Source organism: Hylobates moloch, unplaced genomic scaffold (assembly GCF_009828535.3).
Source record: "Hylobates moloch isolate HMO894 unplaced genomic scaffold, HMol_V3 SCAFFOLD_5, whole genome shotgun sequence".
NCBI classification, from domain to species: Eukaryota; Metazoa; Chordata; class Mammalia; order Primates; family Hylobatidae; genus Hylobates; species Hylobates moloch.
This window is the reverse complement of record NW_026652280.1, coordinates 67,558,148-67,585,047: the sequence shown is the minus strand read 5'-3', so window position 1 is coordinate 67,585,047 and position 26,900 is coordinate 67,558,148. Positions and strand designations below refer to the sequence as shown.

General features: G+C 46.7%; 1 protein-coding gene across 14 annotated transcripts in view; it reads right to left on the bottom strand.

Annotated features, from left to right (window-relative positions):
• The window catches only part of MTCL1 (microtubule crosslinking factor 1), a 126,913-nt gene that overhangs the window by 34,049 nt on the left and 65,964 nt on the right, over positions 1-26,900 (bottom strand). For 9 of the 14 annotated variants that reach the window (XM_032152790.2, XM_058438643.1, XM_058438639.1 and 6 more), the window contains exons 4-10: positions 20,578-20,637; positions 19,353-19,430; positions 13,624-14,937; positions 12,361-12,516; positions 5,333-5,455; positions 1,978-2,208; positions 150-344 (exon numbers count right to left, since the gene is read on the bottom strand). In XM_032152790.2, the coding sequence (XP_032008681.1) occupies positions 150-344; positions 1,978-2,208; positions 5,333-5,455; positions 12,361-12,516; positions 13,624-14,937; positions 19,353-19,430; positions 20,578-20,637 (2,157 nt within the window). The remainder of the gene's footprint in view (positions 1-149; positions 345-1,977; positions 2,209-5,332; positions 5,456-12,360; positions 12,517-13,623; positions 14,938-19,352; positions 19,431-20,577; positions 20,638-26,900) is intronic. The other 5 variants (XM_058438645.1, XM_058438651.1, XM_058438640.1 and 2 more) reach the window with 4 other exon arrangements.

The following is a 26,900-nucleotide window of genomic DNA, read 5'->3' as shown; positions in this document are numbered from 1 at the left end:
ATCACAAATGACAACAGGTGACCACAGTCAGGCGGTGGAATTTTCTGCTACCTGAACACCAACATTGGAAACAAAATGACACAAATGCAGCTTAGGAGTCTCCTCTCCCTGGTATGGGCAGGGCGACGGGCTCGGGTCGAGGTACCCACCTGCTTGTGGGGCTGTCCCCTGTCCGCGGTCTGCAGCCGCGAGCTGTGGTCTCCGATCTGCACCCGGGAGTGTGGGGAGTGCTCCCCCACTGGAAAGCCACAGCCTCGGTCACTGTCATGGTCTGGGCCATCCGCCTGGTGACCCCCCTGGACTCCAAGCTCCCCAAGCCCGGAGAGGGTCTCTGGATGCTCACCCTGAAACAGGCAGGAGGTGACGATCACAGCTTCAGCCAAATCCTTTTGCTGTACAGCCTGATTTTCATTGTTTGAGGATAATGATCTACTTTATGGATTATCAACGCCTATACTTCTCAGTCCTTACCCCTAAAATGCTCATTTTGGCCATTTCACTCATTGGTACTTGCTGCATTTAAAGAGCACAGGGTGGATGCTCAACTTATTAGAAGACATTAGGGAGAAATTTTAATTCTACTACTTTTAAATTAGTATTGCTAATAGCTATGGTTTTATAAGTTAAAGGAGGAGGAACTCCAGAGTACTGATCAACAGGAAACTTTAAAACGATTTCTAGGCTTTGCTTAATAATGGTTTTCTATGTCATGGATAGTTGGAAGCTGGTGGAATTAATTTTTCAAGACTTTCTTCAGTCTGAGGAAAGAGAATCACTGTATTTTCCCATTCCTAGGATGAGAACTTAAAATTACATACACTGTTCCCTAGAGTGAAAACCAGACAAAAGGTCTTTGGAAGCTAAAAAGAAACCAACTATTCACAATGCCTCGAAGCAGCTGGCCAAGGAGCCAGGGTCAGGGATGTACAGAACACACAGAACACCAGTGGCTCCAGCCCCGGGTGCGCCAGGAAGCAAGGCTAGGAAGGAGCCTGCAGTGCAAATGGTCATTCTGACTTAATCAATACAAAAGCAAACAGAAGGCAAAGATCTCTGTTCTGTTTCTATTATAAACCTGGGAATTGAGGCATAACAGGAAGAACATATACAAATTCCAGAGGTGGCAAAGTGACTCATCTGAAGCTTAGAAAAGATCCTTTAAAACTGTGTGGGCAGGACAGGCTTTCACATCTAGGAACAAAGCTCAAATAGAAAGAAGAGCAAAATTTTAGAAACCAGCTTTCACAAACCAGCAAGGTTGAATGAGATGGTGCAGGACCTCAGGGTGATAACATCAGTGAATTTTATAAATGAGCAGCAAAAGAGATGGGAGCGGAACTTTGCTACAGCATGGAGTTATGGACCAGGGCACTCAACACTAGGTCAGAGCATAGCACTGAATTCTTGGTTTCATATATAACTGGACAAGCTGCCGCATTTCCATTTCTTGGACCAAAATTGATGAAATAATTTAAAATAATAATGACTTCACCACAATGCAAAATATCCATGTGAAAAACTGCAATTGTATCCCATGAATATGTACAAATAAAAAAAGAGAGAGTAGACGTTGAGTAGGCAACCAACAGCACTTGCCTCTGCCAGGCCCTCACTCATGAACATCATGCAGGTTTCATGGGGAAGTCTGTGGTTTTCTTCATGTCATTCCTGCACTATTCTCAGTAAGTTTATGCCTAGCACTGCATACCTGCCCTTGCTACTGTAATGTTACTTCTGTTATATTTGCTTGTGTATAGGAAAATGATTGATGTCTCAGTCACCTGTGTTCAATTTTCTCTTATCTAAGTGTCTGTATGAATTGCTCTACATCTTTTTTGCAGCAATATTAGATGTTAATCAAATACTGAGAAATGAAATAATAGAACATGACTGTGTGTAGGGTGGGTGGGGAGAAAGCAGTGACTGGGGTCAAGAACAAAACAGATGCAAATGAAAGGAATTCGACAGTGGAGTTACCTCAGTGAACTCCTCTCCTTCCTCCTCCATCTGCTTCCCTTGCCGCCAGTGTTTCAGCAGCCACCTGAGTTTGACGTAGAAGAGGAAAATGTTTTGCTTCAGGGACCGGAGCTCCTGCTGCATCAGATTCTTCTCATCACTCCAGGTTCGCTCATGGAGGGTGTTTTGCAAAGCCAGGCTGTGCATTTCCAGTTCTTTCCACCTCAAGGCATAGAGGTGCTCCTCCTCCATCTTGAATGGAACAAAGAGACAGTGTGACAAGCAGCTAATCCAATCCGCCACCCAAACCAAACCAAGAGTCCCTGCAAACTGCCACTCAGTCTCTGTCATGCTGCATATGAGATGTGAAACACAGGAGCCCCCAGAAGTTTAGTTTGATAAAGGGCTTCAGACGTTTCCGGTTTACAAAACCCCATGAGTCTTGTGATTCAGAATCAAGTGCTATTTCAAAATAAGGTATTATGATCATTTTTCATTGCCAAGTCTCTCATGGTGTTTTTAGATGTCTCTAAACTCCTTCAGGAAAACCGTGTCTTGGAAGTGCGGCTTACCACTGACTTGAATCCCATGTAAGCAGATTCCATTTCCCCTCTGTACATGGGCTAGGCACTCAAACGCACATTACAATTGTAAAGAAGAAAACAAGTGGGAATCCTTCCCCTCTACTTCCTGAGCCCCCTGACTCCCCACAGCCCTGAGAGAAGAGAACCCCAGCTGGTGGAGAACACAGCAGGCTGGGTGGAAGGAATTCTTCCAAATATGGAGGCCCCAACTGCATACAACAGCCAGGAAACAGAAAAGTGAGTCTGATAGCCTATTTCCATGCTGAAAGACTTGACATTCCTATTAGATGTGCATATCTCTTAGGAAAAGAAAAGTGTCACTGAAAAAGAAATATCTTGCATCTCCACATTAAATTCCTATTTTTTTAAACACCCTCGGTATAGACACTTTTTCAAGCAACAATTATTGTGTATCAATACTAGAAACAGTGAATAAAACATCACTTTGCACATAAGGCACAAGAATAACATCTATAAATAATATTTACAGTAGCTAAAGTGATACTATGGGATCAAAGCTTTGTGTTCCATAGACCAATAAAAGGTTCGAATGCCAGCCTTAAGGTTATCAACTCTCCTCTCTTAACACTCCCTCTTATGCCAAAAACCAAGGAAGGGATTTGTTTTTCTCCTTAAAGTACTAGATTAATTCTCAGAGGCCATGGGAATAGAACCACAGCTGCCCAAGGCCAATGCACTAAAGGCCAGTGAAGAGTCAGAGGCAGCTCTGGAAAGGTCCACAGGTCTAGACAACGACTTGCGTGGCCGTTCTCCTAATACCTGACCTTTATTGTAGTTTTGGCTGAAATAACAGAAAACAGGCGATTTTATTCATCATCTCAGCAGCCCTCAGCATTCTACCACTGATTCTCCCCTGCGGACACAAGGGCATCCTAGCATACCAGACACCCAGCATCTACAATTTCCTATTGATAAATCAACGTGGTCTTTCTTTTTTGGGTGGGGGAAGTGTATTTAACATTTCACACTGAAGATGTAATGGTCATGGGATCTTTTGTATCATCTGGTTTGAGTTAGGTATATGACAATAAAAGAGGCAGTTAATCTATAACAAAGATCAGTAATTAAAAAGAAGGGAGGTCTGGTCTCTGGTCTCTTGGTCGTTTACAGAACAAGAACAATGAGGAAGAGAGTTCATCTATAATCTAAGAAACAAAACTGCAAACATGTTCATGACTCAGTCTCCAGGACTTAACTTTGCCCTTGACATAATCAATTTAGAGAGTCCTGTAGTTTTATTTATTTTCTTTTACATGTCTTAGCCAACTGACTCATGCTGGGCAAGCTTCACTGCCCTCAGGGGCAATGTGAAGATAATGTGAGATCCTTCCCCGCCTGGCTGTGGAGAGGCGCTGAGACACCAGACCCACACCACGGGAGGCAGCATCTGCAGCACCGCGCCTAGGCCCTCCTGGAGAGCCTTCTTTTCTCTCCCTCATGTCTCCACTGCCTTTTCCAGCTCCTTCTGTTCCAAGGCTCCATGAACTTCCTAATTCTCAGAGCTCAGTCCTCTGCCCCCTGGGTACCTTGGGGGACACTTTCCCTTCCCTTCTGAACAAGCCTGGAGGACATCTCCTACCATGCGAAGCCTCTTCCGCAATACTCTTTCATCATCAACCCACATACCAGAAACACGTGGGCCCCGGACATTGTGCTCGCAGCATCTTCAGTGATAAACTCACTTTTCAAACAATTTTTGGTGCCATGCAAAAATTTTTTCAATTACTTAGAAATCTATCTTTCAAGTAATATGGAATTATTTTCCTCTGATAGTAAGATGTGCAACTTGACCCCTAAATGAAACACTTAAAAAGAGTCATACATGTAGTGGTAGAAGTTGGCAGAAAGTATTTAGATCTTTGGCATTCGGCCCTGCCTTCCCTAAGCTGCAAGGTGCAGAGAAAGAGCTCCCTCCCTTAATCAGTTTGTGACCCATTTAAATCACATGGCCTCAGTCAACATGGCGGCTTATGTGTAGCACACATTCCTTGCCAAAGTAAGTTCTTAGATACACCAGGACCTTATTTGGATAGGATATGCATTTTAAAACACCAACGTGCTCTATTCAAGATCAACTGCTTTGCTTTCTTCTGTTTTAAAGACACAGCTATCTTTCAAGAACAAATACACGGGGGAAGAGCAGCTTCAGCAATTCTGAACCCAGGTATCTGTTCACAACTTAATTAGATTTGGGGTTGCTGGGACTGGGCCGTTCTCATGGATGTCCAGGGCTATGAGTGCCCACATCTGCAAATCCCTTCTACTCGGAACTCTGGGGAAGGATTTGTAGATAAAAGATAATCAGCCGGTACCAGGTTATTCGAGAGTAACAGAGGTTAATCAGGCCACAGCTCAAGTTGCGGCAGTTTTCTGAAGGCAATGGTTTAGGGTGAGGTTGCTGATTTTTCTATCGGAAAATTCACCCAACATCAGCAGAGGTGACAGACACACTTTTCTGTCCAGTTGCATTTAGGCCCTTACTTGATGTTAGGCTGGTACTGCTGCAGGACAGTTTAGATTAGGTATGAGGAAGACCTTGCTGAGACCACAGTGTAGATGCTGAAAAGCATGTGCCAGAGCAGAAAGGTAGAGTTATCTTTACGGGTGTCTGAGAGGGGACAGCTCGACTGGGTGACCTTTCCATAGGTGCCTGGGAGTCTAGCAGCCTGTACGCAACAGACAGCCTTCTCTGAAAATGCACCGTGGCATTTCTCCTTTGGGGCTGAGCAGTTCACAAAGCGGTTGTGCTGAAATCCGTGTTAAATATTTACCTTATGGATCTTGTTTGTAAATGTCTCTGTCTCCTCTTGATGCAGTCTGGCCGCCTGCACGAGCTGACCCTGTAGCTCCTCTATGGATACACTCTGCTCAGGTAAAACGGGGGGGCCCCTGAGCTGATTGGTGGGATAAAGGAAGGGGGTTTAGTGGAAATGAGAACTCTGCCTGAGGTGACGACGCAGGACAGACATCTGCACAAGCTGGGGACACACACGGAGCGACACAGCATGTGTGAGCGCTGCAGCAGTGGAGTGACTGTGGCAGCTCCCCTGGGGCTTCCCTCTAGACTCCACAGTTCCCTGTGTTACCTGGGGAGGGACAGTTCCACCTGCCCTGCATCTCTTACCCAGGAGGGGAGTGGGCAGCTTCACCCACCACCATAACCACAAACCAGACTGAGAGAAGGAAGCCAAAGTACACCAGAGGTGTCCTTGCTCCCACAGTGGCTTCTGGACGCCGGGATGGTCAGAGCTGACTATGACGGAGGCAAGCATGACCACCCATTACACGTCAGCTTCTTGGATTCCCTCTCCAAGTCATGGGGTCTTTCTGCGTTGCATAATTAATTTTTTCATGTGCTTTCTTATTACAGTTTTTCCTTCTCAACCGAGGGTGTCTTTATCAAGGTGGTCTGACCCCGATGCTCAGGGCAATAGGGTGGGGGTTCATCAATGAGCAGAGATGCACGGCTTCAGGCCTCCCAATGGCACATGTTGCCTAAGGGGAATTGCACAAAGATGTACTTACTACATTTAAAGACAGGTGGTGGAATCTGTATCATGATTTTTATTGGTAAAGTCTACCTTTTATGTTCTAATGCCATGATAGAGGAGTCAGGCACATGAAATATGCTTTTTAGAGATGGAAACACTGTTATGCTAAAAATCTCAGGCATCATCAAAATGTAAGCATGACATTTTACCCACTGGATTATGCTACTTGAAGACAGGTGATTTATACAACTGGGGATTAGAGTAGATTGTTGCAATAAAATACGTGCGGTTTCATTGGTTCATTCTGAGTCCCTTTAACTCATCTACTACTTCTCCCTGAGGATACTGTTTGCTCCTCCTAATCGGTACCTGGGTAGTGAAGAGTGAAGATCATACCCCAAGAACAGAAAATGCAAAAAATAAAAGAGCAGAGCACTTCCCTTAGCACTGGGGATATGAGAAAGGGCTATTAAGGAAAGAAGAACAGAGACAGAAAATCAGACACTGGGGATTCACCAAGTTCGGCATAAAATTTTGAAAGCTGGAGATTTAAACATCCTATTTTCAAAAAACTCAAGAACTTCTGAGAGCATTAAATGCCTCTTTGATTTGCTAGTTGTTTGAGACTATTATAGTCTCTTATACATATTAAGCATTGTTTGGGGTTCTCTGAAAAGATGTATTTCCCTACATGTTGAATTGACCTCAATGACTAATTTTGTATTTCTAAAAGTGCTATTATTTAAAAAATGTGTGGTCTTTTATGATGGTGACATACTCTTCTCCTGTTTGCTTGCCTTTAATAACTGTGAATGCACTTATCTGATAGTGTCCATCTGATAATCCTATTATCTGCAGTCTTAGGGTTGAATCCTGCTATTTGCCATGTCTGCCAACTCGTGTCCCTGCTGGACGTTATTAGCTTGTGTGACTTCATCTCCCAGGGGCACTGGTATGGATCTGGGTGGAGGATGTGTCTCCAGATTGGTTTCCTATTTGCTGGAGCTAGCAATATAACATAAATCCCTTTCTTTGGGGATTCCCAGACCAAACTGGTAACATCAATTCAAAGCCTGACCTTGGGTGAGGCCAGCTTTAGCCCTCCCACTCCTGATCCAGAGGCTCATGCTGGGGCAACAAGTATCGGTGCTGCCTCCCTGCTCCCTGCCCTGGGGCCAGCAGGCAGATGCTTCTCTTATTCGTTCATTTCCTTTCTTTCCTTGCAATGTCCGGCCTAGGCCCCATCTCCTGTTCCCTTGGAGCTGCTGAAACCCCAAGGCTCCCAGTTACCAGTTCTGGCAACAATCTCCCTAATCCACCCACCCAAGGGCCACAGAGACCGCTCTGGTTCTCAATTCTTTGTTTGTTTTTTGAGACAGGGTCTCGCTCTGCAACCTCCACCTCCCGAGTTCAAGCGATTCTCCTGCCTCAGCCTCCCGAGCAGCTCGGATTACAGGTACCCACCATGACACCCAGCTAATTTTTGTATTTTTAGTAGAGATAGGGTTTCACCATGTTGGTCAGGCTGGTCTCGAACTCCTGACCTCAAGTGATCCACCCGCCTTGGCCTCCCAAAGTGCTGAGATTACAGGCGTGAGCCACCGTGCCTGGCCTTCTGGGTCTCAATTCTAAAATCAATTCCAACTCTTGAAGATTCTCCTAAATTTCCTGGGAATTCAGAAATGTATTTAAGAGGATACTTTGTATTTTATGCAGTGTTTTATTCAATATTTATTGAGCACCTCCAGTGCTAGGCACTGTCTAAAGCATGGCGAATAGAGCAGTAAACAGTGGCCACACCTGCCCTCGGGGCTTTCCTCCTGTCTCAGGTGTTCTGTGCAGGACTGCTTCCAGGTCACCTAGGCTGCTCTCCTGTCAGCTTTACTTTCCAGCTACACGTTACTCTATAAACTCAAAATGTAAAAATACTCCTTATTTAATGCATTAAGTGCTAGCCAAAGGTTTTATTAGGTGTAAAAACAGACATCCTAATCAAGCTTATTGTTTAAGAAAAGCAAAGATCTATTAGTTTAGTTTCTATAGATTGCATGAACTATTTAGTTTGGTTTTAATTTTAATAAGTAATATATATGTTAAGAAACCATTTTTATCTGAAACAATATATGAAGCTCATACTTCAGTGTCATTGGATTTAAAACGTGCTCTTCTGTTTGAATCACACCTTTGAAGAGTCACAGAAAGGGAGGTCCTTGAGTCTGTTCACTGGGGAAGTCGGATTCACCTACGATGGCTCCAGTGTTGTCTCTGTAGACTGCTGCCTGCTCAATAGCAGACACGTTTAGATCCTCCTGATCTATCAGAAGTTTCATTTTCCTTTATTGTCCATTTTTGCTAATGCAATATTAAAACTCCCACGGACAACTGCCCCTAGCCGGGATGCCAACGTCACTCCAATGTTACAAAAAACAACATACAAACGTGCTATGGCAAAAGGTAAAGCCTAGAATTATCCTACTGCCACACAACTGCATACGACCACATACATTTGGAGAAAAGTTTCACATGACACATAAATGTCTTCTAAAAAAATAAGTATTTCCCTTTACCACCCAATCCCCAAAGGTTTGATTCTAAAAAAAACCGTTCTTTGTTCACTTACCTAGGATTCCGATTATACATCTTTGTTCACTTACCTAGGATTCTGATTATACATCAAATTCATCAAAATCAGGATTCTGATTATACATCAGCCGCTATTAAAGCGGCTTATCTAAACCAACACCACCCTCACTTGTTTCCAAGGCTGCAGAGACACTAGTCTTGACAATTGTAACCATTCTTCCCACGTCAGTGTTCTGAAACTCCGGCCCATGTCTTCCCCAATAGAGCTGCATCCCACACTGATTGACAAAGGCTAACTTCCCCAACTCCAGAGAAAGTGGCTTATATATTACTTCCCACACCTAAGAAGATAACTTCACAATCTCAAACACAAACAGAAAAAGAAGGCTTTTCATAGCCGTCACTAGAGTGCCTAGCAATGCTACTCCTCTATTAGGACAATTCCATCACCATGACCATGGCTTCATTTTCTGGAGGGTTCCATTTTGTCCCGGCCAGTTTTGCAACCACTTATTTCAAAAGCAGTACATGAAGCCAACACGTGTGCAAACACTTGGCATAAAACCCCACGTAACTTCCTTGTGGCTGGCATTTCACAGCTGAGGCACGTGGGATTGTGAGTGCTTTGTGTGCTTCCTTGATTGAAGGATAAAAGCAGGCACTGAGGAGAAGAGCTCTTTGAGATTTCTGACCCAGAAACTCAATCCTCTGGGCACAGCCCTGGTCTCCTTTATATCTGAAATCTGACCAGCGTCCGTGCATGGCTACTTCTCATTCAGGACTATTTTTAAGGTGCCTCGCACATTCCAAACCATTCTACACACCACTCTCTCTTAACAAATGCCAATGTCTCATGTTTGATGGGAACCCCAGGGAGCGAAGTCAGGGAAGAGTCCAGTGCACAGTGTGAGCATCTAGCTAATATCTCCTGAGAAGAGCAGGCAGCAGAAACACTCATCCTGAAGTGTGTTTTTTTTTTTTTTAGCAGTTCATTTTTGCGTGGTTGCATTGATGTGTTAGTGGGTGTCCGTGGGTTCTGACTTCAGTTTGCTCTGGCTGTGGCTGTTTGTAAGAATGCTGGCCTTGGAGAGGCCGCCCCTTTCCCAGGTTTAGTGAATGGTGGCGTCTGAGCAGCAGGGCTCCTCCACTGCCCAGATTTGCAATCTGCTAAAATGTGTCATGTGTAAGAATGCACTTCTTTTTCTCCTCTTTGTTACAACTGCTGTTGCTGGTACAACTATGAGTAGTAGTCACAGTTTTGGTCGGGCCAAAATGCCTCAATCTTTCAAAATAATAACTTATCTTCTTTCCTATTTCCCCAAATATAAAAATCCGTAAGGCAGAAGACACAGAGGCATTTTGTAAGTGCAGCTTGAGGAACGAATCCTCTTTCTGCTTAAATTTGGAAAGTTTCTTCTTTGATGCCACTGATACTAGGTGTGCTATTGGGCCCCCTCCCACACCCCTGAGGAACTACGGGCAGAGAGCTAAAGGGAATCCACACAAGTATAGTCGTGGTTGGCCTCAGGGCAAAATTGGTGGTTATTTCAAGGGAAATGTAGAAGGGAGCAAAGAAAGCTGCCAGCAAGACCTGCAGCTCCAGCCCTGCCTCAGTCTGCATGAAGGTGTCCATGTTGTCTTTCCCCCAGTTACTCCCACGGGGTCGGCATGAGTCTCTGGCCGGGCTGCTGGGCTGACTTATGGGAGCTTTGTGTACTGTTTCCATTAGAGCCTCATGGGAAAGCAATTGTTGGCAGCAAATTCAGGGATATTCTCATTAAAAGGCTTTTAAGAGTTCTGCTCCCCAGAATTATCCATTGTACAATTCTTTAACACAATGTCATATTCAAAGACCAAACTAACAAGGCTGTCAGAGTGACATTCACACCAGGGACAGGGCGGCCTCTCCCGACCCAGGCTCTGCGACAGATCCACATCCAGCTTCTCTAATAAAAGGAAACACTGTGGAGATTCAAAGTGGCTCCAGAACATGCCTTATTAAAAAATAAAATAAAATAGGATGTGTTTGCAGCATAATTGAGTTTTCTCTTCTGTGTGAAATGTCTGTGAATAAAAAACATCAGAATGAGGGATGTTTGTTTAAAACTCCTGATTCATACTGCTTCCGCTTCTAGGAAATGATGCTCCCTAGACCTGGCCTTTCACTATGTAGATTTTTAGCTTTCTTGATAAAATATACAAAATTAAAAGAAGCTAGATGGATGTTTAAAAAAGGTGCCATTCCATGGCAAGACAACGGCTGTACAATTATTCGTTAGAGTGACTCTTTAGAAATGCACCCAGGGGTCAGTGCAGAGCCCTCCCACCACTACAGATCAGGCCCCTCCGGGAATGTGCTGGGGAGCCGGGGCTGCAGCTGGCTGGAGGCTGTTCTAGACCCAGTTCTGCCACCAACCAGGAGGAGGGTTTACTGGCAAGCCGCTTCACTTCTCGGGCCTCATTTTTCTCACCCGCAGAATGAGAGACTTCATCTGAAGACCTGCTGTTCCCTTCTGAGCTGCATTGTTTGGACATCCTGTGCTGCCACATGGCACCAGCTCACTCTGCTAATCTACTTCTTGTGAAGCTTTATTGTTCCTCAGTATTTGGTTTGCTTCAACTAAGTATGCTTCTCTCTCCCAAATCACTCCCAGTTTCTGAAGCTATGCGATGCATTCATGATGGTGACAACTTATCACTGCTCCAGGTTACACACTAAGGACCTAAGAAGAATCCAGGAGGAGAGCTCTCTGACACAGGCTCTAACTGCACACAGCTATGTGTGACACACCTTGAAGGACGGAACACTCAGGAAGGGAGATGCAGTTCCTATAAAACCAGCTATCAAAGGGAAGGGGCCGCCCTGTGTAGCCGGAGCTGTGGTTCCAGAAACAGCCCATGGCAAAGAAGAAAGAGCTACAGTGGGAAGGGAAAACCGGGCCCCTGACTAGGGGAGCTGTGACACGCTTTCCCCCTTGACAGTCCCCAATGGCAGGACATTGCATTCTCTATTACTAATCATACTTTACACTGACACAGCATTTGGACTTTCAAAGGTGCTTTCTCATTCAACAGCTCCTCGGGAATCCCCTCTTTCTGTCCTGGGTGGGGTGGCCCGCGTCTAAGAACTTTCACTCTTCCAGGCTGCTGACAACAGTTCCAACCATGATCCCTGTGGTGGCTGGAGCCTTGCGTACACCGGGTTACTGTGGTGACAGAGACTGCTAAGGGTGCCCACAGGTCAAGAGTGAGCCTCCCTGATTCTACCAACTGGCCGGCAGTGTCACTCGAGACCATGGGATGGTCACACAAGACACAGGCAATAAAGAGCTGAAAAGGTGAACTCTAAGGAGAGTTTCCTCCAGAGCAGGGAAGCCCGTGCTGGGTTTTCATCCCTTCTTTCTCTGTGATTGGACAAGAAGCCACTTCGCACTCACCAATCAGCCTACTTCCAGGCACTCCCGGTCTGCGGAAACAAGAGGTGGACCGTGCCTGCAGTGAGCTGTCCCTCTGTCTGACAAGCACAGCAGTTCACCGCAGGCACCTGCGCACACCTGTCTGTCCCAGTGCCACAAAATGGGTTTGCTGCCAAGTGAGTTCCACCTAGTTCCACCTCCTCCTGCCATGTTCCCTCAGGGCCTCGTCCGGGACAGAAAACGTCACATAGCCAGCCACACAGAAAAAGGGGCGGGGGGCAGTGGGGGGGATTGCTTGCCCATGCTGACCTCCAGGCTGAAGCAGGTCTGGCCTCCCAGCCCACGGCTCCCGACGTCCCCGTCTGCGCGGCGGTGCAGCTCCCGCGCGGCTCGGAGGCGCAGGCTCTCCCGCTCGTCCCCTCGGGCCGGCCCGAGCTGCCACTCCAGCTGCTCTCTCAGTCTGGACTGTTAGGTGCACGGGAGGGATTTGTTGTTGTTGTTTTTTAAAATTTTAAACAAACAAACAAACAAAAAACAAAGGACAAGGGGGTGGAGGCAGGGAGGGGGGATAAAGAAAACAAAAATGGACAAGGGAGACAACTGAGAAAACAACCAGACAAAGAACAGCACAAATAGAAACACAGGCTTAAAGACAGTGGTGTAAGAAAGTGAAGTAAACAGACCCGAGATGAGAATGAGCAAAGGGGCGGGTGGACACATCTGAAAAGCAAAAAGAGAAAGTGGGGGTGCAAAACACTGGTTACAGGGCACATGCGATGGCGATGCGTGAATCCAGAACTCAACTGCAAGCACGCTACCCATGAAGGAAACGGAAAACGAGGCTCTTCCTTCCTTACTTGTGGGTCGAGCAGCCAAAGCCACAGTCCAGGGCGGCAGCTGGGCCATGCACCCAGGCGAGGCTAGGACAGCAGTCCTCGGAGGCCCTCCGCGCCCTCCCCAGCGGCGGCAGGGCGGCAGGAGCCAGCAGAGCTTTTCCACCAAAACCATCCTTCCAGCACCGTGCTCCTTGCCCGCTTTGGCTGATCCTCCAGTGGGAGTGGGGGCCTGGGCTGCCTAGGGCCTTGGACTGCACTGTGTCCCTTGAAACACACCCAGGAAGGGACGTGCTCGTTAGCGAGTCTGCTAATTATTCTGACTGTGACATGCGTTTGTCTTAGCCTCCTCACGGCTTCTTCAGCGGGTGGCTGGTTGGTTGAGATACCAAGAGAGGAGTAAGGCCGGCCTGCGTCGAGCCCTATCGCTTCCACTGGGCTTAGCCTTGTGTCTGGGAGGGCCTCTAAACCATGAGCCGCGGCGCAGTTAAAAATAAGACAGGAAAAAGGAAAAAGAAACAAGGCAATACAAGAGAACTTAAAAAAAAAAAAAAAAAAACCCCCAAAAAACGGAGCCCAACCAAGAGAGAGGATCCGGTTGCCCCGGAGGCTTTAGTACAATGCAGGTTTGAAATCATAACCAAGCAGCCGTGAGCAGCGTGAGCCCGAGTGCAGCAATGCCAGCGAGAAGGAGGAACAGCAAGGCGGAGCAGGGAGGCGAAGCCACGAGCCCCCTTACCTGCAAGTCTGGGCCCAGCTCCTTCCCCAGGTTCCCGATGGGGGAGTCCCGGGACACGGAAGTCACAGTGGAGAGGAAGCTAGAGGACTCTGTGAGGTGGGGCAAGGGGGATAGGCCATCCCCAATGCGGTTCACCTGCTCCAGGAAGGCCTGCAGCTCTTTCTTGAAAGCCTTCATCTTCGCGTTGATGGTCCCCAGCAGGTGGGGCTCCTGCTGGTCCCCCTCACCCTGCTCCTCTTCGCCTTGGAGGCCAGGCCCCGGCAAGGGCGCACCACCCTGCAGCCCCACATCGTGCAGGAAGCTGTCGGTGTCCGTGATGAGGCGCTCCACCGTCCGCTCTAGCCGCTGGGCCTCGTGTTTTAGGGTCACTAGGCACTCAGAGTCCTCCCGGGCCTTCAGGAGCTCCGTGGGGCACGGCTCGCTGGCCTCCGATGGCTTCCCGCTCCCGAAGCCCGACGTCTTCTCAAACATCTCCTCCGAGTCGCTCTCCCCGCCAACAGGCCCTTCCCGCTTGGGCTGGGGCAGGCGGCTCTCCTCCCCATCACTCTCCTTCTTGCCCGCATCACTCTCGGCATCGCTGTCCCGGGGACTGGGGGCACGCAGCCCCAGGTGGGCTGCCAGGTCGCAGCGCTGGATGTTGGACAGCAGCGCGTGGTTCTCGTGCTGCAGTTTGAGCACCTTGCCGCTGAGCTCGCTGATCTGCAGCCTGGCTGACTTCAGCTCCTCCTGCAGGGGGGCCCCACCCCCGGCACCGGGACTTGCACCCTCCCCGAGCCAGCCTGGCTCCTGGGGAGGCTCAAACTTAAACTTGCTGAGCTCGTGGGTCAGCTGCCGGTTGTGGTCTTCGATCTCGGAGATGGACCTCCGGAGCAGCTCCGCTTCCTCTTCCACAAACTGCAGGTGGCGGCGGAGCTCAGTGGAGGACTCCAGGGAGTCACCGAAGGGTGAGGTAGGAATGCTGGGTGTGTGGTCCCGACCCGGGCCCTCCCGCTCCTGCTGGCCCCGCATGTCCTCCATCTCTGCCTTGAGGCCACGGTTCTCCACCTCCAGCTCCACGATCTTCCGGCCCAAGATGTTGGCTTCCTCCTCCACCAGCTTCAGCCGCAGCTTCAGCTCGGCCTCCCGGGTGCTGGGGGGCCCGCCTGCTTCCCCCGTGGGCAGGGGGCTGTCCACATCCCCATAGAGGGACTTGTACTTCTGGAGCTCCTGCTCCAGCTCGTCCTTCTCCCTTCCTAGCTTGGCCATCTTTTTGCGCATCAGGAAGGCTTCCTCTTTGGCAAACTGGAGCTGGCACCTCAAATCGGCACTGTCATCCTGCCAGGAGAGAACAGCCCGGGAGAAGGGTTATTTGAAAATACCAAATGTTCATGTTTTTCATGATTCCCCTCACACCTCGCCCCCAACGCACACAAACATCAAACACCGATCTTCCCGTTGGTGCCATTGAGTTACATAGAGAAAGAGCCAAGACAAAGCAGAGGTGGGCCCAGGGCTTTGTGGAGGGGGCCTGTGAAAGGGCTATAGTTTGTTGCTTTGCCACAGAAACAAAAGAAACCAAAAAAAATTAGTTTGGAAAAAAAAAAGTGCATGTGGAAACCATCATATAAGTTATGAGCAAAGAAGGGAAAACGAAATGAGGCCCAAAACCCAGCGGGAATGCGCAATCCCTCCTTGCTCTCTGGATCCCACCTGGTTACTCACCAGCACCAGTGAGAGACAGCACAGCCCCTCACCATGGCCTGGTGCAGGCAGACAGGGTTCCACCCTGCTGCGCTCACCACCTCCAACATGCAGACCTCCTTCTTTCAAAGTGGCCCACAATCCACGAGGTCTGACCAGGATGGGGAAGTCAGGCCACCCCAAGTAAGAGCTCAGCTTTCCCCTGGTTTCCTAAGGTACCTGAGACAGGGCAATTCGCTTCTCCCCATCCCGGTCTCCCCAGCCCTAATGTCCCACAAGAATGACATGACAAAAAAATGAAGTATGAGTATGAGGGTGCTTGGAAGTCCAGACGTGTGCTGAGTCAGTACCGAGCTCTGGGTACACACTGGGTACTGCAGACCAAGACACCTGAGCTCCTTGCAGCCTCTCGCCAGGCAAGTGCAACTTCAGAGCCTTTGCTTATGTTCCTTACCCTTTAGTTGCTGTAACACAGCAGGAAATTAAACTCAGTGATCCAAGGCAAAGAGGTAAGTGTTGGATAGAGTCAAGTGTATCAAAACCTGAGAAGTGTCCTCACAGGGCTTCCAGAGGATTCTGGAGGATCCTCAAAGCTGACTCTGCTGTTCACAGCCTGCAATGCTTGGCTGAGGTCAAAACGGCACTTTTTGGATCCACTGGAAAGTCAACTCTGCTTTGCAGGGCTGGTATCCTTGTTTTGAAGCCAGATGAACTCCCCGTTTTGGTTTTGCAAAAACGTTTTACTATTCACATTCAGCAGATGGGAAAAATAACCAATTTCACAAATCACTCCTCTTTGACCGGCCATCAAAAGTTTCAAAAGGTTTCAGCAAAGGTTTCCCCCATCACACAGAGAAACTGTCAACAACAGCTCTGTGGGAGTCAAATCCCACAGCCCTCATGGAGGAAAAGGCTTCAAACTGCTCTCCAGGCCTGTCGCCCCTTCTCTGGAACAAGTCAGCCCCCGGGGGAGAATTAACTCCTTCGGATCGTCACATGTGCTCACAATGCAGCTTTTACACTCAGAGAGCATGGCTCGTTCTCTGCCGCAGTCTGCTCGCACACTCATCATTTGGCAGAAAGAGAAATGCCTCCCTCGGCGCCTCCCAACTTTCCTCCTTCCACTCTGCCTGGTCCCTCCTTGCTCACCACAAACCCCATGGAGAAGGGGAAAACGATATGACCAGGAAGGCTCAGGCCAACACCTACGACAAAGTGTGCAGCCACTGCCACAGGGAAAGCTTGCCCTGGCGCTATCTGTGCATCCTCGGGAGGATGACACGCCCACTGTCATCTCTTAGCTGAGGACAAAACCAGGCCTGCTGGACTTGGGGTCAAACATGCTGCCCGGAGTCCTAGCTTTGCCCCTCCTACTGTCTAAGTGACCTGGGCTAATCACAGAGCCCCAGTGAACCTGTCTCTTTGTATCTAAAGCAGGAATGCTCACTTAACCACAAGGTCGTTGTGAGGGTCAAATTAAATAATGGTCTGTATATGATAAATCATAAACCTAAAAAGTATATTTATTATATATAAACTGGTTTGTATATGATAAATCACCATGCTCTAGCTCCCTGAAATTAATTTTCTTATTTGTCTGAAACACAATTAGTATTGGGTAAAGGAGCCGGTAAAGAGTATTTTTCCTTCTTTGCATGTTAGGAGAATAACATATAAATGTCACATCGTCTTTGAGTTCTGAGAACTTACCACATGAAGGATTTGGTTGGGTTTGGGTTAGGTAGACATAAAAAGCAATCCTGTGACTAACTTGAAGTAAGGCTGTCTGCCCTACTCACAACTACTGAGGCAAATGGGCTATGCTATCATCGCCGCTGGGGTAATGACGTATTTTTTGAAAGAACCTACACAGAATACATGGGCTGTAAAAGGCATACATTGTGTTTAATTTTAATACTAGAGGAAAAGCATGCTTGTTTATCTGTTCATTCATTCTTTTTTTTTTTTTTTTTGAGATAGAGTCTTGCTCTGGAGTCTGCACTTTGGCGGGAGTGCAGTGGCGCAAACTTGGCTCACTGTAACTGCTGCCTCCTAGGGTCAAGCAATTCTCCTGCCCCCTGCCTCTGCCTCCCGAGTAGCTGGGACTACAGGAGCGTGCCACCATGCCCAGCTAATTTTTGTATTTTTGGTAGAGATGAGGTTTCGATGTGTTGGCCAGGCTGGTCTCAAACTCCTGACCTCAGGTGATCCACCACCTCAGCCTCCCAAAGTGCTGGGATTACAGGTATGAGCCACCACACCTGGCCTTGTTCATTCATTCTTTCAGGAAATATTTATTAAGTACCTACTATGTACCAGAAGTTGGCATGCTACTTTTAAACAACCCCAGCTTCTTATAACTTTCAAAAGTAGAGCAAACACAAGCACCTTTTCAATTTTTGTTAAACACAGATTTGTAAGAAATCCAAATACATAGACAGGTCTTTCTTGTTCCCATGAAGGAATGGAGTTTAAGCTAAAATACCTATCAGTGGAGATGGACTGTAAATACTTAAAAGCTTGGGACCAGAAAACAGGGGAGTGCCCTCAGCCCCATTGTTAACTTGAGAGCCAGTGTCTTTCCATTGTCAAAAATCATCTAAACGATCCCATCTCCACCTCTAGAGCAGAGAAATCCACAGCAGCAGAGATCACAGAGGGCAGCATTGTCCAGCTGCAAGGAAACTCAGCCCCACTCTCCACCCTTTTTGAGCCTGGGACTCGAGACTGGGCTGGACAAGGTGGGGACAGGGCCGCCTGCTGTGACCAGCGTCCGTGGAAACTTGCAGCTGGTGAGGCCTTGATGTGGTGGAGCCAGTCCGGGAGGTGCAGGCGAGGGGCAGAGTTGCCTGCATGGTGCAGGAAGCTTTTGGCTCAAACAGGCATGTGGACCAGGGACTCAGGCAATCCCACTCTGCCTGGTCCCTCCTTGCTCACCACAAACCCCACAGAAGGGGAAAAATGATATGACAAGGAAGGCTCAGGGAAATACCTACGACCAACTCCTGGGGGTCTTCCCCAACAAGTTGAACTGAAAAATTGGGGAAGGAGGTAAGATCTCTGAAGGGTCCTGAAACACGCTGGAGGTTATACGTGCTTATCTGCATCCCCTCATGCGGGCAGAAGGTCCCCACAGAGCCCTCAAATCACCTTGATTTCTGGAAACCTTCAACCTCACACCATTCCCCTCTGTCCACCGTCCACTACAAATCTATCATAGAACAATTCTCCTCCGTCTCCATGAACCTAAACCCAGGTCAGTTAAAGCAGCAAGATCCTATGACATACTCTAACAAGTGTCAATTTTTAGATTACCTGAGGACTGATAAAATGTCCAAAACGTCTTCTCGTTCCTTAAAGAAAAAAGCTGTCAGCATGACAGCATGCTGTCATTTCTACTTAACAACCACACATGCACTATGAGGCCTGCCACCAAGACTAAAGCAGGGGTTGAAAGAAAGACTGTCCTGGAAGCCATGGGAGAGTGTGTATTAAATGAAGGAGTCAGACGTCTTCCGTGAGGTCGAGGCAGCTGGAGCAGGGCCCGCTGCACCTGCCAGGTGTTGTGTGCAGGAGAGGGGCGGCCTGAGGGAAGCTGAGCTCGGCCTGTTCTGAGTAAGGGAAGCCACTCCTTCTCATAAGATGGGGAATCACAGCTTCAGCTCAGGCAGCGGGAGGCTGGATGCCCATCTTATCTTGTAACTGTAGACTTCTTAAAGCTATGCCAGGAGTCTAGTGGAGGCGGGGGGTCAAGGCCGAGTCTAAACTGAAGGATATCATTTCTGGTTTCAAAAGATCACTGGATAGCCCCAGGAATGTGGTATGAAAGTAGTTGGTCAAGTCCAGCTTTCCATATGACACACGATTCCTGTTGCAGGCAGAGGGCAGGCACGGCCAGGAGGGAAGACACCCAGGGGCCCACCACCATCACCACCAGCGGGAAAGGCCTTGTCAAGCAACAGAAATATATCGCTCTCTGTATATATTCTTTGGCTTGCAAGTCATCCGTCCAGCCAGCACCCTGAGCGGGTGACTGCCTGCGTGCCTACCTTGCGCCGGGGCGCCAGCTTCCTTTGGGTTTTGGTTGCGGGCCTGCAGTTCCCAGGGCGCTCCATTCCACCATTCTGCTGAACAGAAACTCCTTCCTCAATAATCCCACCGGCTGGGTGGGCGGCTCAACGAATCCCAGGTACCAGGGTTTCTGACACGCGCCCAAGGAGCAGCAGCTCCTGTTCTTGGCCCGTTTTACCCACAGGGCGAATGCAACTCCATGCTGTTCATTTCACAATGGGGCAGAATTTCCCCTTTTAAGGAAAAGATCTTCCCTGGGCAAGAGCCAGTCAATTGAAAACACTCTCAGCCCAGAAGAGTATAAGCACCCAGCAACGGGATGGTAGACTTTAATTTCCCTGTTATTAATGGATTCCAAAGTGAGACTGGGAGGTTGGGGAGGGTGGAAGGGAACAGTTGAGTTTTCTGCTGCTGCAGGGGCCTGCCCCTCCTTGAATGATGCCCTGGGGATCAGTGAGTTTGGAGAATGGAGAAACCCAGGGGATCCTTAAGAGGGGAATTCACAGGGACAGGGCTGCAGGAGGTCGGTGGAGGTTGCTGAGCTCGTCGTTACCCCGATTCATTGTGTCTCTCTAATTACTACTTGCTCTCAGAGTGCAGTGAGCTGATATCCCAATAACATCTTTGTTCTCTCCACCACCTAATGCTAGCAGCAATTTAAAAACAGAATCCAGTAAAACAGCTTTACAGAAAAGCTAAGAAAGTTTTGAAGAATACATACTGTGCATCTAGAAAGGGCTGAGAATATTTTACCTTCAATTAGGACCACTTAAGATATTGTTCAGCTTGTACATTTAAAAGACAACAACAACAACATTCAAAACAATGTCTTATGAATGACTCGACACCACAGTGGCTGTTTTATTTCACTGTGTGGATGACTTAGAAGGTCAAAACACTTTTTACCATTTATAAGTATTGTCAGGCCCCCAAACTACACTTAATTCTGTTTCACACAAAGCCAGTTCTTTTTCCTGAAGAAATCACCAGCTTGTCAGCCTGAGGGAGAAATAAGAGGGAGGAGCTGTGGGTTTGCAAAGAAAATGTTCACACTGTGGAGGTTAGGAATGAGTCCACGTGTTTGGGCAGGTAATGTTTCTTTGAATGTTTTAAAGGCAAAGCTAACACTTACTGAAAAAAAATTCAAAATGAGTTGACTTCACTTATAGGAGATGTAACATTAGAATGAAAACCTCTGCTTACCTGGTTAAAGTTTTTCTTCTCCTTGTACATTTCCCGAGTGCTTCTTCTTTTTAGGGAACTCTGAAATAGATCCAAGCGACATTCTGTGACCATGGGCTCACACGTGACAGCCAGCATTAGCGAACATCGTCCCCACGGGTGGGGACACACACACTGAACGGAGGCTGTTTCCCACCAGAATCAAGAGACAACTTAGCATCAATGTGTAAATGCAGTTGGAGAAGTTAGATGAGGTCTTTGAATCTTAAGATTCTCAAAATCCTAATTATTGTATTTGGGGTATTCCTTAAGTGTTCAGTTTAATGAGAAAGGAGAGTGGCTGGGATAACTTTAACAGTGCAGAGAAGGCAAGAAGAAGAGGAGAAAGGCAGGAAGTTTGGGAAACAGATAACTCATATTTCTGGAGCTGGTTCACTTTCCAAATCATGTTTTGTTTGGGCTAATATGAGAATTAATTGGTGTTTCCTGGCCAGGTGCAGTGGCTTATGCCTATAATCCCAATGCTTTGGGATGCCAAGGCGGAAGGATCACTTCGGGCCAGGAGTTTGAGACCAGCCTGAACAACATAGTAATAAGACCTTGTCTCCACAAAAAAGAATTTTGTTGTTGTTTTTTATTTTTTATTTTTTTTGAGATGGAGTCTCACTACTCTGTCGCCCAGGCTAGAGTGCAGTGGCGTGATCTCGGCTCACTGCAAGCTCCGCCTCCTGGGTTCACGCCATTCTCTTGCCTCAGCCTCCCGAGTAGCTGGGACTACAGGCACCCGCCACCACGCCCAGCTAATTGTTTTGTATTTTTGGTAGAGACGGGGTTTCACCGTGTTAGCCAGGATGGTCTCAATCTCCTGATGTCATGATCCACCTGCCTCGGCCTCCCAAAGTGCTGTGATTGCAGGTGTGAGCCACCGTGCCTAGCCACACAAAAAATAATTTTTAAAAATTTAGCTGAGTGTGGAGTCATGTGCCTGTAGTCTCAGCTACTAGGGCAACTGAGGCAGGAAGATTGTTTGAGTCTAGGAGTTCAAGGCTGCAATGAGCTATGATCAGGCCTATAGCCCTGTACTTTAAGCCTGGGCAACAGAGCAAGACCTTGTCTCAAAAATAAATAAATAAATAAATAACTAGTGTTTCCTGAGTGGCCAGATAAAAAGTGGTGTGAAGGAAGAGAAGGGCGGCCCTTGTTTACAGAGAAAACCTAACTAGGTTGTGAAATTCTCAGGAAACCCACTCCAATTCATGGCTAAACCTCCATCTTAAAGATCTTGCAAAGCTCATAACTTATTCCTATGTGAAATGAAGGCCTTTGCTGTGTCCTTCAGTGCCTGGGAGCCCTGCCTAGTCTTACATTATAGACTCCAGGCAAGAAATTGCAAATACATCTGAAAATACAAACAGGAGTATGAGTAAAGGGGCCTAGAGGTGTCTGCAACAGACTGACTGGGAGATATGCCAGCTCTTGCAAAGGGAAAGTGTGAAGGCAGAAAGAAATGAGGAGTGAGAAGCGTCCTAGAGGAATATGAAGGGATTTGTAGCCTCTTAATCTGCAAAGATTAAGTTAATCCTGAGGAAAGCTAGAAGGAAGCAGGTGGGGAAGCAGAGCTCTGCCGGCCCCAGACCTATCAAGGCAGGCCTGCAAAAGGAAAGAGACTGTCCCCAAGGCCCACCTCCCTCCCCTCTGCAGCTCCGCCTCAGGGTCCAAGGCCTCATCTGAGGTCTGCTCAGAGCCCTGACTCCCTCGGCTTTATTCCTGGGTGCCCACCTTGTATCAGAAGAGGCTCTATGCAAGTCACTTACATCTCAGTTAGAACTTAAGTTCATTAACTCAGCACTGTTCACATTTTAAGTGCCTCACTCTCAGAATGCCAGCCCTTGCCATTTATGGGAAGAATCCTAGGTTAAGAAACAGTTAAAATTCTAGCTGCCCCTGAGCCTCTAGGAGGCTGGAGACCCAGAAAATATAAAATAGATAATTGAGAGAAGGCCCTCAGGGCAGAGGGCTGAAGAGGGTCATAGAATCATCATGGAGCAGGGGCAGCAGGCTCCCTGACTGACGAAGGTGGAAGGAACCCCAGCTGCAGAAGGCTTTATTTCCTTTAGTCTTTTTGGTAAAGTGGGTCACACTACAAAGAGAACCAGTATCCTCCAACAGGTAAAGGTAAACCTGTCTTGAGGACAGCTTGAGTTTCTCCACCCTTAATAAGGAAGTTCCCCAAGATTTCTACCTTCATGCTTTAGTTAAGAAGTTTCTTTTGTTTTGTTTTGTTCTGAGATGGAATCTTACTCTGTCACCCAGGCTGGAGTGCAGTGGTGCAATCTCGGCTCACTGCAACCTCCACCTCCCCGGTTCAAGCGATTCTCCTGCCTCAGCCTCCCAAGTAGCTAGGATTACAGGTGTGCACCACCATGCACAGCTGATTTTTGGGTTTTTTTTTGGTTTTTGTTTTTGTTTTTTTAGTACAGACGAGGTTTCACCATGTTGGCCGGGCTGGTCTCGAACTCCTGACCTCAGGTGATCCACCTGCCTCGGCCTCCTAAAGTGCTGGGATTACAGGCATGAGCCACCGTGCCCGGCCAGAAGTTTCTTTTATTTGAATGAGCTGAGTGAGATAAATCCTGATGAATCAGCAGGCTCTCTCCCAAGCTTTAACCTAAGGGACTTAATTCCAGGGCTGTAATAGCGATCAGGGCCCGCAGTGAGGGCAGAGCCTGCTGTCCCTGGCTTTCATCACATTCTCCCAATGTACACACTGAAAGAAAACTAAAAGAAGATTTTACTTTCATTTTAGAAAGCTAGAACTGGAGACAAAATCTACGCAGAATCATGGGCTGCTGCATTTGAGTCTGGTGGCTGGACCACATTCTGGGTGGGAGCCCTTGGATGGACTCTTCTAGCCACCCCTACCCCATGTGTCCCTTCCCCTTGCTGATGGGCTGTCAACTGTAGCCCTGAGTCCTGCCATCCTTCTAGCAAATCACAGAACAGGCAGGGAGTCATGGGACACGCCTCCTCCATTCACAGACTCCATTCACAGTGGCAACTAGAATGAAAAACACTGCAAGGGTTAAAGTTTTAAAGTTAACCAGATGCCTGCAATCCCAGTACTTTGGGAGGCCGAAGTGGGCAGATTACTTGAGGTCAGGAGTTTGAGATTGGCCTGGCCAACATGGTGAAACTCTGTCTCTACTAAAAATACAAAAATTAGCTGGGCGTCGTGGCTTACGCCTGTAATCCCAGCTACTCGGGAGACAAAGGCAGGAGAATCGCTTGAACCCGGGAGGTGGAGGTTGCAGTGAGCTGAGATCACACCATTGCACTCCAGCCTGGGCAACAGAGTAAGGAGAAGGAAAGAAAGGAAACAAAGAAGAAAAGAAGGAAAGACCGGAAATTTGCAGAACCTGTATGAAAGAAACCATAGAACATTGAAGATCAACATAAAATAATGCTTAGTGCTGCCTAGGGGGAAGACCTTGTAATAAAGACGCCATGTTTCTTCCAAACCATTCTGTAAGCATGATGTCATTTTAACCAAATTCCTTGGCTGGGCACGGTGGCTCATGCTTGTAATCCCAGCACTTTGGGAGGCCAAGGTGGGCGGATCATGAGGTCAGGAGATCCAGACCACGGTAAAACCCCGTCTCTACTAAAAATACAAAAAAAATTAGCCGGGCGTGGTGGCGGGTGCCTGTAGTCCCAGCTACTCGGAGAGGCTGAGGAAGGAGAATGGCGTGAATCCGGGAGGCGGAGCTTGCAGTGAGCCGAGATTGCACCACTGCACTCCAGCCTGGGCGACAGAGCAAGACTCCGTCTCAAAAAAAAAAAAAAAAAAAAAAAAAAAAACCCAAATCCCAAAAAAAATATATATATATACATACACACACACACACACACACACACATTCGAAAAGAGTGTGTGTTTGTGTTTGTGAGCGTGGTAAGAATGGACAAAGTAATTCAAAAACTCATCAAGAACAAAAGTTGGCGAACCATGGCCCTCAGGACAAATCAACCCACAGCCTGTTTTGTAAACAAACTTTAATTAGAGTACAGCCTCATTTATCACAGTCTGTGGCTGCTCTGCACTGCAAGGGCAGAGTAGAGCACTAGTGACAAACTGTTAGGGCCTGCAAAGCCTCAAACTACTTTGCTGACCCCAATTTAGAAAAATAAACTGGTGAAAATTGCCAGGAACACTTTGAAAAGGAAAATGATAGTATTTGTGCTATTAGATATAAAAATTCAATACAATGGTTCGGTGCTGCTATAAGATAGACAGATTAATGAAACTAAAGAGAAGGCTCAGAAATAGATTAAAGAATGAGATTTTAATAATCGATACAGGTCATATTTTGAACTAGTGAGGAAAGGATGAACTATTTGGTATGTGTTGGTGAAACAACTAAACACATTGTGAGATCAAAAAAGGTGAGACACACACTATACAGAGATAAATCTTAGATGAATTAAAATTTTAGATGCAAAAAAATCATAAAGGAACGAGAAAAAAAGGTGAATTGATGTGTGTTCTTTATAAACACAGAAACAAAAGCAGAAACATCCAGAGAAAAGATTGATAGATTGGTAAGATTTTTCACTTTTAAAAAGAATACATCAAAAGAAACCACTTATAGTATTAAAAGGCAAATGACAAACTGGAAAAAAGATTTTTCTAACACATGACAGACAAAAGAGTAGTATCTTGCAAGCAACAGAAAACGTATCTTAATAAAATAAACGGCCAATAAACACAATTACTGACAATTAAAACAAGATTTTTTTTCACTTAGAGATTTATAGACTCAAAAAAGTAGGGCACTCAGTGTTAGCACAAACCCAGGGAGATGGGCACTTCTCTGCAGATGAAGGGGCGTGAGAAACCCGCAGCATGGGGGGGGATGCGGGGGGATGGTGGTGCAACTTGGCCTTACAAAGGCATAGGTTGAGAGGTGTAATTCCACCTCTGGGAACATATCCTAAGGACAAGAGATATGCACCAAGATTTATAAATGAGAATACTCCTCACAGTACCTTCTGTCATCGTGAGTGAGTACTATGGAGGTATTACAATTTTTTCCTTTTATTTTATTGTATATATTTAAGATACACAACATGATGTTTTGATATGCTCATCTCAGAATACACATAGTGAAATGATTGCTACAGTTAGGCAAATCAACATAACCATCATCTCATACAGCTACCTTTCTTTCTTCTTATTTTTGTGGTTAGCATCCTTAAAAGCTATGCTCTTGACAAATCACTAGTACACAATACAATAGGACTCATTATAGTCCTCATGTTGTATACTAGATTTCTAGATACAGTTATGCTTTTGAAGACTTTAAGGATATAGGAAATGCTCATAATACACTATAAAGAAAATACAGGTTACAGACAGCATATATTTAGTGATCTCAAAATGCTTAAAATATATTTATATTTAATATATAACATATATTAAATACTAATATATAACATATATTAAATACTAATATATAACATATATTAAATACTAATATATAACATATATTAAATACTAATATATAACATATATTAAATACTAATATATAACACATATATATAACATAATATATAACATATATATATAAGGAAAGTGGCCTGGAGCAGTATACCCCCAAATGTTAATGGTCATCATGTTCAGGTGACAGAATTATTAGTGATTTTCATTTTCTTTTTTTTGTGGCTTTTCATAAATGATCTACAGTAAGTACTATTTCCTTTAAAATGGAAAAAAAAAGGTCAGGAAAATAAAACTTGTATTTTAAAGATGTCAGAGAAAAGAGACTATCACAGATCTCCTATGTGGGATTGCAATGACAATTCAACGGAAGTTATTCACCAATTTCTTGTGTCTCCTCCCATAAGCTGATATTGTTTTCATCAACTTGGTCCTTCGAATATAGCCTATGCATATGCGGTTGGTTAAAAAGACCAGAAAGCCCCCTGAGGGTTGGGGAAACTGGCCAGGTACCCCACTGCATTACACATCTCCAGGCATATGGTCCCCTGGCCAAATGCCAAGCAGTCATGAGGAACAATCACTGTGCCTCCAGCACAGAGCCGCGCAGGCTCCTCAATGGCCACCTGCCAGGGTCTTGTCCAGTGTAGCGTGCTAGATGCCACCGGACCCTGGGTGAAGTGACCACGGGTTTAGGACAATTTGTGTGCACATTAGTCATGCCCAGTTTATTCCTCTGGATGCCTCAGAGATCCAATGGAGAGTCTCTTCCAAGGAACAACGAAGGGAACAGGTAAATGCAGACTATTAAGTAACATGAACCCCCCAGTGCGGGCTTTGCCTGGTGA